Source organism: Leptopilina boulardi, unplaced genomic scaffold (assembly GCF_019393585.1).
Source record: "Leptopilina boulardi isolate dan_hultmark-lab unplaced genomic scaffold, ZJU_Lbou_2.1 LbouV2_229, whole genome shotgun sequence".
NCBI lineage: Eukaryota > Metazoa > Arthropoda > Insecta > Hymenoptera > Figitidae > Leptopilina > Leptopilina boulardi.
In genome coordinates this window covers 2,427,142-2,445,878 of record NW_026137784.1, presented here as the reverse complement: position 1 = coordinate 2,445,878, position 18,737 = coordinate 2,427,142, and the positions used below count along the sequence as shown (strand labels likewise).

Genomic DNA, 18,737 nt, shown 5'->3' with positions numbered 1-18,737 from the left:
AAGGGGGTGTCTCTTATTATTGCTGTATATATATATATATTTTTTTTTTCTTTCTCCTCTTTGCTGTGTCTATATAACAAGGAGGGCGGTGACTTTCTTTTTAATTCGCATTGTTAGGGCTTCTTTTATTTCAGTAGTAACCTTATTTATTTTTTTTTTGGAATTGAATTTTTATCCGCCTCTCGAAGAAGCATCAAAAGTATGAAATTTCTAATATATTTCATCGAAAAAAAAAAAAAATTATCAATGACTCTTCGTATATTTGTAAGCTGTGAAGAAGAGTAAATTTTCACATCAGCATAGTTTTTTACTTTGACGATATTTTTTCCCAGTGCTCTGTTTCAGCCAGGTTAGAGCCAGGTTGGCGAATTTTTGCACGCGATTTATTATTTATATTATATATTATAATATACTACATTATATAATATTACATTTTTATTATATTATATTATATTTTTATCCACAGGTTGATAAAAAAAAAATATTCTAAATTTTAATAGAATTTTAAAGTTAAATTTAACAATATCCAAAATGGATAATTGACAAAAGGGGGATTTATATTGAAAAACGTATCATGTACCGGCAAAGGCGATTTGAAAAGATTTCAAATCTTTGTTAAAAAAAAAAAAAAAAAAAGTTCCGTCTTTAGGGGGGTATATAGTATAAGAATTACGTAGATTTCAGTGTTAGATTCGATGCGATTTCGTTGCTCTTTTAAGCTGCTTTTATCGAACCGTGAAAGGTTTTTGCTCAGACCGAGACTCGGGTTTTAAAAAGTCTCTTTCTTTCTCTCTCTCTCTTTCTCTTTTTATGTGTATATATATATATAGGAAAAAAGTATTGCAACTCTGTAGAAATACATCAGAGGCAAGCATCCTCCTTGGGTCTATCGAAAAAATTCTTATCACGACTCTTGCGATTTCAATCTTGAATTCTCTTCACGTGTTGATCCGATTTTCTTTTGATGAAACTGTGTATGTGTGTGTGTGTGTGTGTCTTTTGACGTTTTCAAAAATATTTAAATATCAATTCTTGTTTTAAAATTAATTCCAATTTGGTATAAGAGAAAAATTATTGAAAAAAAAACGATTTTTAAGTATTATTTTTTTAATTTTTTAGTCAGGAAACAAAAATTATAGTGCCTTGTATAAGTAAAACTGATAGAAATTCGCAAAACTGGCCCTAACCTGGCTGAAGCAGGGCAGCGTAGTCAAGCAAGGCCCTGGTCGGGAACCCAGGTTCTAATCGATTTTAATCGAAATAGGACTTTCTTCTGTGGCCCCCCATCGAGTTCTTGGAGCTTCCTGACCTGGGCCCGTTCAATATTTCTTCACTTGGTCGCTATTGATTTCCAATTAGGAGAATTTTCATCAACATAAAAAATATGTAAATTAAAAAAAAAAAATTTAATTATTGAAAGAAAATTATTGAAATTAAAGTAAAAAGTATATAACTATTTTTAGATAGCAGAATAAAATATGTGAATTGGCACGTTTCTTATTAAACTAAAAATTCTCTCTTAATCGTATTCTGTCTGCTCTGGTTATTTTAAATTTTAATCTGAATTTTTAGTTGATCGATATATAAAATCCGTGTGAAAAATATTGTCAGAAAAAAAAATTTTATATCATAAACACATTAGTATGTTAATTAAAGATTTTTCCTTTTTAATAATTTGTTGAATTTTTAGAATCTTTTTCTGAATTTTCATAGTAAAACTGAATTTTTCAGTTTAAGAAATTATTTTAATTTTTTTTTTCGTTGAGACAAAAAAGTTTTAAAATTTTAATTAGGAAAAAATTAAGAGAAGTAATATTTTGCCTTTATTTATGAAAAGAGGCCTTAAAGATCTTTTTTTTTTATATATATATATAATATAAAAAAGGGAATATTTGAAGCGATGAAGTAATTATATCACCATTCAGGAACTCACTCTAGTGCATTTCTGGACAAAAGCTCCAAAGGATAATACGTAATTACAGAGCGAGACAAATAGGTTAATTTCAAAAGCAATGCGGGAAAAGCATATCGAGTTAGTAAAAGTTGCAATTATTATCAAATAATAAAATTCTATTTTGGCAATATTAGTTTAGATAAACTATAATTTAAAAAAAAAATATAAATATGAATAAATAAAAAATTATAAATAATATAATACATGGGAAAAAAATCTTTTTCTGAAACAGCGATATTTTTCTCTAGAATAGCAAAAACTTTCGCTGTTTTAGGTAAAGATGGTTTCCTTGTATTTATTTATAAATTTATTTTTATTAATTATTAATTTATTATTGTATTTTCATAAATATTCATAAGATTATTATAATTTTTTTTTCAAAATTTTTCATTAATAGTTATTAAAAATTATAGAATAAAATTTTTAAATATTGATTATGAATTTTAAAATTCTTGAAAGAAAAATTGTATATCGTTGGTTTCTGGCGATAAAACAAGAATGAGCGAATGAGCGTCAGAGACTATATTTACTCTTCTTTTTCTCTCGCATATTTCCTGGTCCCCCTCCACATTTTTGTTTGTATTTCGCGGTGATCGCAGACCGGAAACGGATGTCCGTGCTGTGAAAAATGGCCGCCGTCACGCTTCCGGTGCAAGCTACATCTCCCTCCCTGGACCATTTCCATTCCATTCTCTCTCTCTCTCTCTCTCTCTCTCTCTCTCTCTCTCTCTCTCTCTCTCTCTCTCTCTCTCCTCTCACTCTCTAGGTTCTCTTTGCAACTGATCTCCAACACCATCCACCATATCCGGACCACCTAGTACCTGATGCAATGCTCCTTCCTTTTGCGGCCAATTCGGCTTTGATATATATATATATATATATTTTTTTATAACTCGGATATATATTTATGTTGCACATGGCTGAGTTTTCTTCTATCAGATATATTTCATATCTAAAGGTACAAGATGTCTTGTATGACTCGTATTTTTCATCCATTGACAGGTTATTTTCATTCGTTACGAGAGATAGTTGCACTTTTCTTCAAGAAATGGTGTAAAAAATTTATTGTGGAAATTTTTAGTATCTTTTTTTATTTTTAGAAAATATTGTTTAAATAACAATTTTAGATAGAAATATTCGTAAGAAGTATTCAATAGCTCGAAGTAGAAAAAACCGTCAATAGTCAGACAAAATTATTTTCTTTAATAAGAAAAAATTGCCTTTACTCTCTAAATCTGAATTAGTAAAAATGTTTACTAATTTAAATTAGTGACTCACTTTTTGCTTTAGAATTAGTTAAATTTTACTAATTGTTAGTAAAAGTTACTAATAATTAGTAAAATTTTACTAATTGAGAAGTAAAAAATGAGTCACTAATTCAAATTAGTAAATTTTTTTACTAATTCAGATTTAGAGAGTAAGTAAAATTAAAAATCGTAAGTAGAAAAAAAAGTTAGACAAATTGAAAAACAGTGGAAAAAACCGTTCATAGTCAGACGAATGTATTTTTTTTTAGTAAGAAGTAGCAAAATCCTTTAATACTGAGACGAAATTATTTTCTTGATTAAAAAAATTTGATTTTAAGTAAAATTAAAAATTGTAAGTAGAATTTTTTTTTTTTGATCAGACAAAAGTAGAAAAATTCGTGAATAGTCAGACGAATTAGTAAAAAAATTGCCTTTTAGTAAAATTAAAAAGGAAAGTAGAAAAAACGATTTGGTCAGACAGTAGTTATGGCAAAAGTAGAAAAGTCGGCCAATAGTCAAACTCAATTATAATTCTTCGATGAGAAAAATTTCTATTTCAGTTCAAATAACAATAATACTTAAATTTTAATTAATTATTGTTACTTGTTATTAATTTTAATTAATTATAATTACTTTTTCTTAATTATAATTACTTTTAATTAATTATAATTTCATTTTTATTATTTATAATTAATTAATTAATTTTAAAAGTGAAATATTGCACATATTTTTTTTCCATAAAAATTGTATAATTTTTCAAATTGAAAAAAATAATGTAGCATATTTGAAACACATACAATTAGTAAATGAGAATTGTTTGAAATATTTCAAAAAAAGGAAATCAGAAAAAATATTTTACATTGATTGCTCTTTTTTATACATATATATATAAAAAAAGTACTTTATATATTTTCTCTGTATTTTTTAAACGTGATTGTGTTTTAATCATGTATATAGCTTCTTTAATTGACAATAAAAATGCACGTAAAACAAAATGGAAAATTAGATTAGATAACATATACATATATGTGTATGTAAAACAGATTGTTATAATAATAAAATTGAGAAGCAATCACACGAGATAATTACAAGTTGATAGTCTCTCTCTCTCTCTTGCTGCGAGAATTTAATATTTATAGTGTACTTATTACTGAGAGTTTGGAAGGAGTCATTCTTGGTGTTAGAGAATAAGGGTTTGGGCTTAATCTAAAATGCAGCGATAATGAGGACTGGTTAAACAGCGGAGAAATCGCCCAACGATGTAATGTAATCCTTGTTTTCTCTCTCTCTCTCTCTTATTGCTGACAAAAACCCTAAGAATTTGCTCTCTTATACACACAATTCATTTCTATTATATAAACTGTTTTTTTTTCTAATGCAGTACAAATATTTAATTTTACTGATTTCACAGAAAATTAAAAGGCATTAAAATAAGCTGCAACGCTTCTTATTTTAATCCAATTTTGCTTATTTTAATACCAAAATGGATTAAAATAAGCAAAATTGGATTAAAATAAGAAGCGTTGCAGCTTATTTTAATGCCTTTTAATTTTCTGTGTTTTTTTAAAAATTTATAGTAATTTTATTTTATCTATCATGGAAAAAAATTTTCACCTGAAATAGCGATAAGTTTCATTGGAACAGAGATATGTTTCACTAAAATAGGGAAAGTTTTCGTTATTCTAGAGAAACATATCGCTGTTCCAGATAAATATTTTTTTTCGTGATATTTAAACACCCATTAGAGAAATGATATATTTGTCTCAGAGGCAAATAAATGTTTATTTGATTTTAATAAATTTTTATTTGATTTAAATATATATGTCATTATGCAAGGAAAAATGAGTATATTTAATAATTTCTAAACTTTTATGATCCCCATTGATTAAAAGTGTAAGTCGTAAGAAGTTCGAAGTTCAAGGGCCATTCCTTACGGCTTTTCACTCTCCTTCTCATAGACTTGATATCTCTCTCTCTCTTTATCTCTCTCTTGACCGCATATTTCCTTTCTCTTATTTCAGGAAACTTTCAAGAATGCGTTGAACCGACCTTGCCTCGTCGAACTTGGACCTCGGGAATGGATTCGACCTCTCTGCTGGTCCTCCTGATCGGTGAGTCAATATATATATATATATATATTAATTTAAAATCCCATATTAATTAATTATTCTAAATATTACATTTTCTCAATATTGAAGAAAACAATTTTTCTTTCTGTCGATTAAAACCCACTTGAAAAAATTCCCTGGAAAGTGCCCCTTGGAGATTCTATCAGAATTCCGCCGGAACTTCCAACGTAATTCCGTCGGAATTATATCGTAGTTCCAAAGAATTTCCGATGGAATTCCGACGGAATTCTGATGGAATTCCGACGGAATTCTGACGGAATTCCGATTAATTTTTTCAAAATTTTTAGAGTCCTAATTCCGTCGGAATCTCATCGGAAATTCTTTGGAGCTCCGATGGAATTCCGACGGAATTACGTTAGAAGTTTCAGCGGAATTCTGATAGAACCTCCAGGGGGCACTTTCCCCGGGGAATCTTTTCAAATGGGAATGGAATATTATTTTATAACACGGAAAAAAAAAATTTATCTGGAACAACGATATGTTTCTCCAGAATAATGAAAACTTTCGCTGTTTTAGTAAAACATATCTCTCTTTTAGTCAAACTTATCACTATTCCAGGTGAACATTTTTTTTTCTCTATATATAGTAAAAATTTATTTTTTTTTTTTTTTTAAATTATTTTTCATATATTAACGAGAAATACAATTTTTCTTTTATTGAACGAAATGTCGTAATAGTTTTACGAATTTATATAGAGAACATAGAAAACTTTGTTTCTCAGCGTGTTTTTACAGTTATTTGAACGATAAAAATGGAGAGGGGGGTGGGGGGTGTAAATATACTTATATATATAGCAGTTATTATTAACCATAAATTTTGTATAGCCACAAGCATATAATCAGGTCTTTTTTTTATTATGTTCTTTTGCGTATACGCAAAGAATGCTGGGAAATATTTTCTTCTTATATATATATATTGTAATAACCCGCGAGTTATAATAATAAAAAACAAGAAAGAAAAGAAAAATTCCAAGTCAAATATATAAAGTTTAACACGATCATTATTTCAGTAATATAAAGGAATAATATTACTGTTATGTTTTGAAAAAAAAAAAAAAATTGCTCATGAAAACATTGTAAGTATAATGGAACCATTATTATACTTATAATGTAAAAAATACTATATTACCACTCTGTATATATGTAAACTAAGGTTCTTTTTCATTTTGAGGCTTAATTTTTTTTTTAAAATACTTGCAAATATTAAAATTTTGAGGTTATGTTCGTTTTTTGATTAAAGGCCAAAGGAGAATAGAAACGTAACTGGAATCGTAACCGGAATAATGAGTTAGAGAAGGACAAACAATATATCTATCCTTTTCTAACTCATTCTTTCGGTTGCGTTTGCGATTACGATTCCGGTTACGTTTCTATTCTGCTAAGGCCTTAAGGGAGTTTAAGGTTATATTTGTTGGACATAGTCTTGAATTCAGCGGAAATCTTAGGGACTTGCGGCTATATTCACAGTAACAATTCATATAAATTTTGAGGTTATATACGCTTATTTGTTATCGGGGGCGATTTACAGACAAAATTTGAGGTTATTTCGATTATAGCCTCGAACTCAGCGGCAATTCATTTGCGGCTGTATTAACAGTCAAAATTCACATAAATTTTTAGGTTATGTTCGTTTGTCCGTTAGGGCGGGAGGTATTTCCCGCCAAAATTTGAACTAAATTTTGAGATTATGATTGTTTCTTAATTAGGGGAGGAATTTCACGTCAAAAATTTTGAATTTGAGGTTATGTTTGTCGAATATAGCCTCGAACCCAGCGGCAATTCATTTGCGGCTGTATTAACAGTCAAAATTCACATAAATTTTCAGGTTATGTTCGTTTGTCCGTTAGGGCGGGAGGTATTTCCCGCCAAAATTTGAACTAAATTTTGAGATTATGATTGTTTCTTGATTAGGGGAGGAATTTCACGTCAAAAATTTTGAATTTGAGGTTATGTTTGTCGAATATAGCCTCGAACCCAGCGACAGTTCTGGGGAATTTCTTTGGCTATATTCACAGTTGAAATTTACATAAATTTTGAGATTATATACGCTTATTTATTAAGGGGTGTGATTTCCCGCCAAAATTTGATATTAATTTAAGGTTATGTCTATCGAAAATAGCCTCGAACCTAGCGGCAATCCCTATGAAAATTTGCTATATTTGTTTTATTGTATTTCTTGATTTTTAAAGATTAAAAGATGAAGTTTCCTCTAAATGTGAGATTAATCACAACAAAACTGTCAAGAATGAAGAATATTTGTAGTAGCTTTGAATCAGGAAAAATAGAAGCGATTCGAATCTTTTTCTCTCGTTCCTCTTAAACCACATGTATATATATATATATATATATATATATACGTATAAGGAGATAGACAAGTCGCACCTCGATTGCTGCCAATTCTCTATTGTCGTTGGCAACTGTCCATTTTCCTTCGCATCCTGCAAACGTGTAACCTTTTGCCCCCCCCCCTTCCTCCTTTGGACACGTTCACTGCACACGTTCGAACGAGGGAATTCATCAGAATTCATTTGATGAGTAAAACGAGCATTGCAGCCGAATCTTCTGTTAAAGGATTTTTCCGCACACTCGTGACACTATGTGAAATGAAGTTTTCACGATCTCTGTATAAAGAGAGAGAGAGAGAGAGAGAGAGAGAGAGAGAGAGAGAGAGAGAGAGAGAGAGAAAGAGAGAGAAGTTCTTTTACGTGTTGTTGTCTCAACGCGCGAAGCACGAGCTGAAAAATATCTCACTGTCCTTATATATAGAGAGCTGTGTGGTCCCCCCCCCTTTTTTTTCCTCCCAACGTCCATAAAGTTCGATAAGTATTTTCCGAGTCAGTGAGCCTGCCACTTCCTTTTTTTTCAGCTTTTCTCTCTTTTTTTTCGGCGTCTCTGGAATTTAGGAGACCCTCGTTTTCCTTGAAATTTCCACTGGACACTCCATGTTTGTCAAGCCAAATGACAAATGGATTTTATTCGTTTTTCCATACAAATGAAGAGTGAAATTTTGATTTTTTTTTTTTTGAAAAAGTAGAATTTTCAATATAATAATTATTGTGATTAAATTTTATTTTATCCATAAAAATAGATTAACTGAAAAATATTTATATCGAAATAATATAAATATAACTTGGTGTTGGTAAAAATAAATTTACGAAGGAATGAACGAATTTTCTCTTGACCGGAATGAAATTGAAGTTTATACATGAGTATTTTAAAGTGGAAAATTTAGAGGAAATTGACCCTAAAAAATATGAGTTTCCCGTAATAGGAAAATTTTTATACTCTTGAGATTTTTGATTTCATGTTCCACTTTTTTTTTCCATATATAGAAGATTTTAAATCTCAAGAAAACTTTATCTCTGATCTGCTTTTATCTTTTTGGAAAATAATTTCATTTTTTGTTTTTGTTCTTTTTAAACATACAACATATATAAAATACTCTAAAATACCTTTAGGTACTATGAGTTATCTTGAAGTATCTTAAAGTACTTTAAATTATTTGAAGTTTTATGAATTATCTGAAGTATTGAGAAGTATTATAAATACACCTTGAAGTACTCTGAAGTATTTTAAATTATCTGAAGTATCGAGAAATATTCTGAAATACCTTGAAGTACTATAAGTTATCTTGAATTATCCTCAAGTACCTTGAAGTACTTTAAATTATCTGAAGTATTGTGGAGTATTCTGAATGCACCTTGTAGAACTATGAGGTATTTTAAATTATCTGAAGTATCCAGAATTATCTGAAGTATCGTAAAATACTTTCAACTGCGCCTCGTAATACTCTGAATTACCTTCAGACATTTTCAAATATCCTGAAGTACCTTGAAATATTTATAATTATCTGTTGTATCCTGAATTATCTGAAGTATCGTAAACTACTTTAAAGTGCCTCTTCATACTTTGAATTATCTTTAGACATTTTCAAATATCCTGAAGTATCTTGAAGTATTTTGAATTATCTGAAGTATTTTGAATTATCTGAAGTATCCTGAATTATCTGAAGTATCTTGAATTATTTGAAGTATCGTAAACTACTTTGAAGTGCCTCGTAATACTTTGAATTATCTTTAGACATTTTCAAATATCCTGAAGTATCTTGAAGTATTTTGAATTATCTGAAGTATCCTGAATTATCTGAAGTATCTTGAATTATTTGAAGTGTCGTAAACTACTTTGAAGTGCCTCGTAATACTTTGAATTATCTTTAGACATTTTCAAATATCCTGAAGTATCTTGTAGTATTTTGAATTATCTGTTGTATCTTGAATTATCTGAAGTATTATGAATTATCTGAAATATCGTAAACTACTTTGAAGTGCCTCTTAATATTTTGAATTATCTTTAGACATTTTTAAATATCGTGAAGTATCTTGAAGTATTTTGAATTATCTGAAATATCCTGAAGTATCTTGAAGTATTTAGAATTATCTGTTGTATTTTGAATTATCTGAAGTATCCTGAATTATCTGAAGTATCTTGAATTATTTGAAGTATCGTAAACTACTTTGAAGTGCCTCGTAATACTTTGAATTATCTTTAGACATTTTCAAATATCCTGAAGTATCTTGAAGTATTTTGAATTATCTGAAGTATCCTGAATTATCTGAAGTATCTTGAATTATTTGAAGTGTCGTAAACTACTTTGAAGTGCCTCGTAATACTTTGAATTATCTTTAGACATTTTCAAATATCCTGAAGTATCTTGTAGTATTTTGAATTATCTGTTGTATCTTGAATTATCTGAAGTATTATGAATTATCTGAAATATCGTAAACTACTTTGAAGTGCCTCTTAATATTTTGAATTATCTTTAGACATTTTTAAATATCGTGAAGTATCTTGAAGTATTTTGAATTATCTGAAATATCCTGAAGTATCTTGAAGTATTTAGAATTATCTGTTGTATTTTGAATTATCTGAAGTATCCTGAATTATCTGAAGTATTGTAAACTACTTTGAAGTGCCTCGTAATACTTTGAATTATCATTAAACATTTTCAAATATCCTGAAGTATCTTGTAGTATTTAGAATTATCTGTTGTATTCTGAATTATCTAAAGTATCCTCAATTATCTGAAGTATTCTGAACTATCAAGTATCGTGTAGTCAATGAATTATTTCGAACTATTAAAGTAGGTGTACACTGAAATTCTGAGTTTATCCTTCGCAAAATTCACCGATATTTATCAATAGGTATTCCTTTATTTCCCAACATTTAAAATAAAGATGAAAACAATTTTGTTTTACGTTTCATTCTTGCGCAAGGATTATTTCACTGAACTCGTGCGGGTATTTCTGGTTTATGAAAGAGAGGCGATCGTAAAAAAATACGTTTGGTTTGGCAATGGGTGGTGGGCGTCGAACACGGGACACATCGGATGACGAGTAATCGATCACGAGTACTCTGCCAACACTCCGCGGCAAAGAGCTCAGCGGCTCTCCACCGATCTTGATTGTATATATATATATAAATATATACAAAAAAAAAAGAAACCCCAATCATTTACAAAATTTTCTATCAGCTGGGAAGGAAAAAAATTAAAGAAAATAAAATATTAAAAAAAAGAAGGTTATTAACCTCAGGTCAAGGAGAAAAAAATAATTTTTTCCTCCCAGATTCAATTGACACACGAGAAGAACAACGAGGAATTGAGTTGAGAACCACGATCAAGAGATATCTGCGGGCGCGTTCGTAATGCTTTCGTGAAAAATACAGACAGAGGCCCCTGGTACCTCCTCCTCCTCCTCTTACCATTCATCCCCCCTGGACCGTCCCTGTATCGATTTCTGTCCGATGGAGTATCGCGATACTCCCTCCCCCTTTGAACCATCCCAGCATCCCAACCCAGAATCCCTCTTTCTCTGTGTGTCCCTATCACACGGTCCTCCGTACCATATATATATATATACGCGTCATGTCCGGTCGAAGTGACCGACGAGGAGGGACGTGTGTGTGTGTTTCCAACACACTAGGAGGAGGCACCGATTTTTCCCCGAGGATGACTCTTACCCTTCGTAACCTCCTTGTCCCATTCCACTCTCCCTTAACCCACCTTACCAACCTTTCTCAATCCCCTGTCCGATGACTTTGCTTCTTCATCGTCTTTTTTTTCCCCCCCCTCTTCTTTTCTTCGAGAGTCGATCGAATCTCGAATGGGACTCGTCGCTCTCTTTTATATATAGATATATATGTGTTTGTATAGTTGCTTTTAAAATAGGGATATATGAATATGTCCGTAGTGAAACTTTGGGAAAAGTGTGATTGCTTCGGGAATTGCTCTCGGAAAATGTATATATCTCTCTCTTCTTTGAATATATATGCGGGAGCCAAAAGTGGATTAATGAGATAATTTTCACGCAAATGTTTTCATTTATTATTTTCTCGAGTTAATTATCAAGGAAGAATCATTTAGGGGTGAAAAATTTCAAATTATAAAATTTCTTTGTGGCATAAATTTTTCTATATAGTATACCGAGAAAAAAGATCCGCCATTTTGAATTTTTAAAATCCAACAAGAAATTTGTAATTAGCCACCCCTAAAACCCTCGAGTAATAAATTTTAAGCAAATCTAATGTATTTTTTCTGTCCGACATATTGGATCCTCCATTTTGAATTTTTAAAATCTGATGTTACATTCGTATAATCATTATTGGTTGAAATATTCAAAATAGTGTAAGAAAAATAGGTTATTGTATTTTTATTTTCGAAAAAAGAATAAATAAAAACTTCAATTAATTTTGAGAGTTAAAATTTTTAAAACAATGCATTTTCGGAATTGAATTCATAAATTGCAGTGAAAATTAAAATGTAATATTCCCTTTTTTTTCTTTTAAAGAGGAGAATTACCATTCTGATGCTGGGAATCAAATCTCTAATTATAATGAATGAATTTAGTGCTCGTGAATTATAATTAATTATGTTGCGCGTATAATTGATGATTCGATTTTGAAGCTCGCAGCTTCTGCACACTAGTATATTAATATGAACCAAAATTTGGCAATATCATATTATTTGATATATATATATATATATGAAATTCTACACTGAAAAAAAATTATTTGATTCAAATAATCCTTTACTTGACTATTATCAAATAACATAATAATTAATAATAATAATAATAAATGACATAATATTTGTTTTAAATATAGAAATTATTGGTTCAAATACAGTTTTATTTGATTCAATTATTTCGTTTTAAAAATTATTTGCTTCAAGTAAATATTTATTTAATAATAGTCGAGTATTTGAAACAAATAAATTTCTTTTCAAAGAAATTTTTTTAATGTTTAATTTTTAAAAATTAAAAAAAAAAATTTATAAAAAATAAATATAAATATAAAATATATATATATATACATATATAAAATATAAATATAAATTTTATAAAAATTTAATTTTTAAATGTATTTGTAATTTTTTGCAATATTTTTTTTGTTTATAATATTTTTGTTTATTAATCATTTTAAAATTCGTACACAATTTTAAATAAGTGGAAACGAATATACACAGTAAATTCGATAAATCTTAAATTCTCACTCGATCAATGAAGTGCCTTTAAGTGCTCAAGCCGTTAGGACGATGAAATTCTTAAGGGACCTTTTCTAATCTCTTAAGAACTACTAGAATCAGCTGTGAACTTTTAGAAGCGATAAAAATTACACTTAACTAAATGAACCAATTGAATATATATGTATTTAAAATTGACAAATTTTGTTTTCAAAATAACATTAAATTTTATTAGTAATTAAATATTTACGATATTACTAAATTCCATTATCTAATTAAAAAAAAAATAAATAAAAGAGAAAGTAAAAATTAAAATAAAGTAAATAGAAAATTGTATTTAAATAATTATTTAAATAATTTCTATAAAAAAAAATTATATTTATAATCTTAAATCTCGTTTAAAAATATCTGTGACCTAATTATCTAAAAAGTATATAATTTTCATTTATTCATTTTTAATATTGTCATATAGTGAATATTTCTTCCTAAATTTCAAAATGAAATTTCTCGTTAATTTATATATATATATATATATATATATAATATTTTACTCTGGCAACCTGATTTTGCTTTTTATATAATATATTATCTATAATATGTTTCATTTCGATGGGGGAAATTTCAAACGAGAAACAGAAAATGCATTATAATGTCAATCCATAAAATTCAAAATGAAAATCTCGGGTCTTGTTAATAAGCTGTTATCCGCACCAAATATTTCACAATATACATTAAATTATTATTCATATTCTATTTACAAATTAATTTATTCCAATGCATAAATTAAAAAATTTCTATTGGTTTACATTAATTCATTATTTAATTGTTTGTTATAATAATGTAGGATAGTAAATTTTTTTTTAAAGAGGATTATATTCGTAATAGTTTTTACAAAAATAATAAAAATTTTTTTGATTAATGTTGCATAAGGGGCAAAAAAAATTGCCAGACTTTTCAAAGGGAGATTTGTATTTGTTTTTTTGAGTTGAGAGAGGTAAAGAGAAAGAGGACCCCCGCGTTTGTTTACGAATTATGGGACAAGCGCTTTTGATGAAGTAAATTAATTGAATGTGTTATCAATTAATAAATTGGGTGCAGGAAGCTCACAAGTTCGGTCACATTTTACACTGTAAACAGGCCACGAAATTGATATTATTTGAAATTCATTTCGAATATTACGAAAATGGATTTTTTTTTTTAAATATTATTTGCGCTCAAAAGCACTCTCATTTTGTTTAATAAAAAACATGTATTTTATTTCATAAATATCGTAATATTTTGAGAAATATTTTATTTCACTACCGACACACATTTTATGTACGTAAATTATTTTATTTTCTTTTTTTATTTATTTTTTGTGTTTTATAGATAATAATTTAATTAAAAATATTAAAATTATAGAATATATAATCACGTGGTTTTGTTTCCCTTAGATTTGATTATTAAAAATATGCTTTGAAATAAAATTAATTATCAGCATAGTAGGTTTCAATGAGTCTTTAGGAAAAAAAAAAAGTTAATTAAACGACGTCTGATATTTCTGGAATTGACAATATTTCTGTCTCGACAGAATCGATTCATAATATTTCATTCTGTTCTATGTCGCTTCGTGATGATGATTTTTTACTTTCGTCATGTACGTTAAGTTTTTTTTTTTCCTTTTTTGCTGCTTGAGAAAAACTATTTCTGAAGTTGTAGGCTTTTTTTATGGCACTAGTTTTTTTTGAAGAATATTTAATTTTTTTTTTTTTTAATTAACAACACAGCTGTTACTGTTATTGCAATTTCTTGTGTCAAGATCCACTTAAACTGATCATACCTTGCTGTGTGAGCATTATTTCATATCTTTCTCTCTTTCTTTTTATCTCAATATATATTGACGCCTGTCGGTTTGCGACAGATAGAAACGAACTCACGCCGGGAGCGTTTCTGGCTCACAAACACTCCAACGAACCTTTGTGTTCGCCATGCGAAAAGATCGTTTCAATCCAGATATTCGGAGCGCTGAAAAGCATTTCCTACCTAGACATGTTATTCGGTCGAGACTCTCTCTCTCTCTTTCGACTACCACTGAAATCTTCCACTTCAACTCGAAAAAAAATAAATGTACCCATCTCATATTTTCATTCAGCAAATAAGTCACATTCACAAGTCACTTTTGGAATTTCGTCTTTTTGCAAAAAATTTTTCAAAATTTTTAATGGAATTTTTCTTACAAAAAAAAAAACCAGAAAATATTTTCCGAAATATAAATTGAAATTGGTTATATATATAAAACTTTGAATAGTCTTTTATTAAATCAATAAAGTTGTAATGTCCAAACATTTCGAAAAGCACTTTTTAATAAAGTAATCAGCTACAAAACTTTTCGACCATATTCGATCAGCACTTGAAAGTTTCTTCTTCTTACCTTTCCAACTGATGCATAAATTACCCAAAGAGACGAGGAGGGGGTTTTTTTTTCTGAAATGCTACAAAGTTTTTACTATCGACTAGACGCGGTACTTTCATCAATCTCTCGTCGTGTTCTACGATTGAACGAAAGAACCATATAGGTACCTATATACATATAGAGTCATGCAAAGTTAGGTTGGTCCATGAAGAATGGTTTTAGCATAGAAAAGAATGGTAACTGTAAAGAAAAGTAGAGAGAGAGAGAGAAAAATATCTCGTTTCTCATGTACGTCCCAATGGATTGATGTGCGGTATATATATACGTAGGGAATGTGTCACACCAACAAATCCCAACCACATATATACACGACAAAGAAAAAAAACAAGAATTCAACGCAGACGCACAATCTGGGATTGGTTAAACGTGCGAGAGAAAAGCGAGAATGCACACATGAGAACTTTGATATATGAGCGATTCACACCGCAAACCGTGTGACTACCAATAATCGAACGTTATTGCGTTACCACGTTGAGATTTCCGTATCCTATCTCTCCATGCAAACAGAAGTGGACAGGCTTTCAAGTCGATTTGTCACCACCTTCAATACTCACTCTCTCTTGTCTTCCATAATCTATTTGATTCGATCCTATATTTAACGAAGTGTATTTGGTCCTTTGATTAATGCCTTTCATTCTCCATTTTATTTTAATGAAATGAAAAAACATTTTTGTATGAAAACACCAGAAAAGTGATTTTTTAAGTTTAGGGTGTGTTATTTGTAAAAAGTGTCATAAAAGGTGTGGTCTCTTCTTAAGGGCGTGTTTCTAGTATAGGATACTCCCTTAGAGGGCGTGGCTTTATAAAGTATACTCCTCCGAAAGGTGTGGTCCTAACTCTAGGGCGTGGTTTTCATACAGGCACACCTTTAAAAGGTGTGTTTTATTCTGGAGGGCGTAGCTTATTTAAGGCCACTCCTGCTAAAGGTGTGGTTTCTTCTTTAGAGGCGTGGTTTTATTAAAGGATACTCCTCAAGAAGGCGTGGCTTTATAAAGTCACCACTCCAAGAGGTGTGGTCTTAACCCTAGGGCGTGGTTTTCGTACAGGACACACCTTTAAAAGGCGTGGTTTATTCTGGTAGACTTAGCTAATTTTAGGCTACTCCTCTGAAAGGTGTGATCTCTTCTTTAGGGGCGTGGTTTTAATAAAGGGTAATTCTCTAGGAGGCGTGGCTTCTTCTGAAGGGCGTATCTTAATAAAGTATACTCCTCCGAAAGGTGTGGTCTTATCCCTGGGGCGTGGTTTTCGTACAGGATACTCCTTTAGTGGGTGTAATTTATTCTGGAAGACGTATCTTATTTAAGGCTACTCCTCCGAAAAGTGTGATCTCTTTAGGGGCGTGGCTTTAGTAAAGGACACTCCTTTAGAAGGCGTGGCTTCTTGAAGGAGTGTTTTAATAAAGAATTATTTTCCGAAAGATGTTTTTTCCGAGGGCGTGGTTTATTCTGGAGGGCGTAGGTTAATCCTTCGAAAGGTGTGGTTTAATAAAGGTTACTCCTCTAAAAGGTGTGGTTTCTTCTAGAGGGAGTGGCTCGTAAAGGACACGCCTATTTATTTTTAATACATCAACTTTCACTACAGTAAAAATTCAATAATAGAAGTGGTTAGAAAAAGTCTCGAAATAGAAGGCGTGGTTTAATTGACCCACCTCTTATGGGCGGAGTTTGTTAAATTACCACCCCCCTGTAAAGAATATTTTACCATTTTTTTTTGTAAATATTACAGAATATATTTTTTTTTAGAGAATTATTTAGTGATATCGAATTTCTTCATAGTTTAGACAGTTTTGCCTGTCTTGCAAAACGATTGGCGGTGATGCCACTACCACACCAATGTAGTTGAGTCTGTCAGCCAAAAGCCATTTGCTGATTTGGCGGAAACTTTTCTTTCGATGCAAGTTTCTTTTCGAATACCTCGTTTATTCTTTATTTTTATGGTGTGCACTTACTTTACCAAGAGGGACACTTCCTGAAAATCGAACTTTCTTTTTGGGGGGGTCAACACAAATATACACCTGTCATGAAAATAACAGAGAGAGAGATGACAAAAATGTTTACGTTATACATGTTTTCATCTCATCGAAATGCATTTTCCCCTGCTCGGATATATAGAGAGAGAGTAAAGTCTAGTGCAATTTGAATAAAATGTTTTATAGATGATAAGAGATGAATGTATATATATATATATATAGTTGGATATGAGCCAATAATGTAACGAAATTCTTCAATTGATATCGATTCAATTTACTCGATTAAAATGTAATTTATGAGTAAATTTAATCAGCGTTGAGGTCACATTGAATATGGATTATTATATTGAATTTTGTTTTCTTGATTAAAATCGAGATATTAAAAAATATTTTTGTTAATTTTTTTTTTTTTTGAAAATTTTGTTTTTGCGAAAAAAATGGGAAAAAAACGATTTCGATTAACACGATAATTTGGTTGATGTTTTATGCTCGTATTGAGTCAAAAGACTGAGTTAATTGCATAAATGCAATGCGTTTTCGGGTTTGCGCATTCATCCGAATTGGAAGCTTATAGTGAAGCTTTCATCTCGAATTTGCCCTCGAATTCTCCTCTTCGTTTCTCCCTCGACCTCGAGAGCAATGTTCTCTCTCTCTCTCGGGTTGTTTTGCCACTCTATCCCTTCGATCCTGTGGCAATGGGGTTCATTGCACCGTTTCGATATAATCGGCTTAGAGCGTCGCAACCTGACGGACCTGTGTGTGGGCACAAGTTGGACTTGATCCTCGAAAGCCTTTGGTATTTGGGCTAACCTATAACGACGCTTAGAGTTGAACCGAAATAAGGACAAGTGATAGGACTGACTCTTGATCCTTGTTAATCTGCTACTCTCATTAATCCTCTATAATATACTTTATGACCCGAGTTTCAACCTATATATATATATATATATATATATATCTCAAGATTAGGATTTCAACTTTTCTCTTTTTGACATTGGTAATAAATAATTATTTTATTACTTTTCAAATGGAGTTTGCTTTTGAAACTTCTCTCTTTGAATAATTGAGGTTCTTAACCCTTTCGTGCTTAGAGAACGTACACTAACGTCAATTAATTACTACCACAAACTCGAAGTGGAAATTTCGTCATTTAATTTAAAAAAATATTCGAGATTTTTATTTATCTAAAAAATATACCGATTTTCAACAATATATTTATTTGAAATAAATACAAGTAATAAAAAAAACAATTTATCAGATTTATGCTCGAAAGTGAGGAGGAAACAGTTACATTTCAAATAAAAAAAAAAGTAATTTTTATTATCCAAAGGAAAATAAAAATACAATTCGAATTAATAATCTTTTGTAGATTTTTTTTTTGTCCTCATTAAATTAATTTGCATATTTCTCTCTTGGACTCTTAATTGAAAAACAATGCAAGTATATAACTAAATGGAGGAAAATTTAA

At 30.0% G+C, this 18,737-nt stretch overlaps 1 protein-coding gene across 10 annotated transcripts in view; it reads left to right on the top strand.

The window, feature by feature from the left end:
- The window catches only part of LOC127280107 (cell adhesion molecule Dscam2), a 159,613-nt gene that overhangs the window by 43,618 nt on the left and 97,258 nt on the right, over window positions 1-18,737 (top strand). For all 10 annotated transcript variants that reach the window (XR_007842785.1, XM_051302913.1, XM_051302914.1 and 7 more), the window contains one exon: window positions 5,223-5,312. Coding sequence is in view for 9 of the 10 variants with exons in the window: in XM_051302913.1 (XP_051158870.1) it covers window positions 5,279-5,312 (34 nt within the window). In the remaining variant the exon portion in view is untranslated. The remainder of the gene's footprint in view (window positions 1-5,222; window positions 5,313-18,737) is intronic.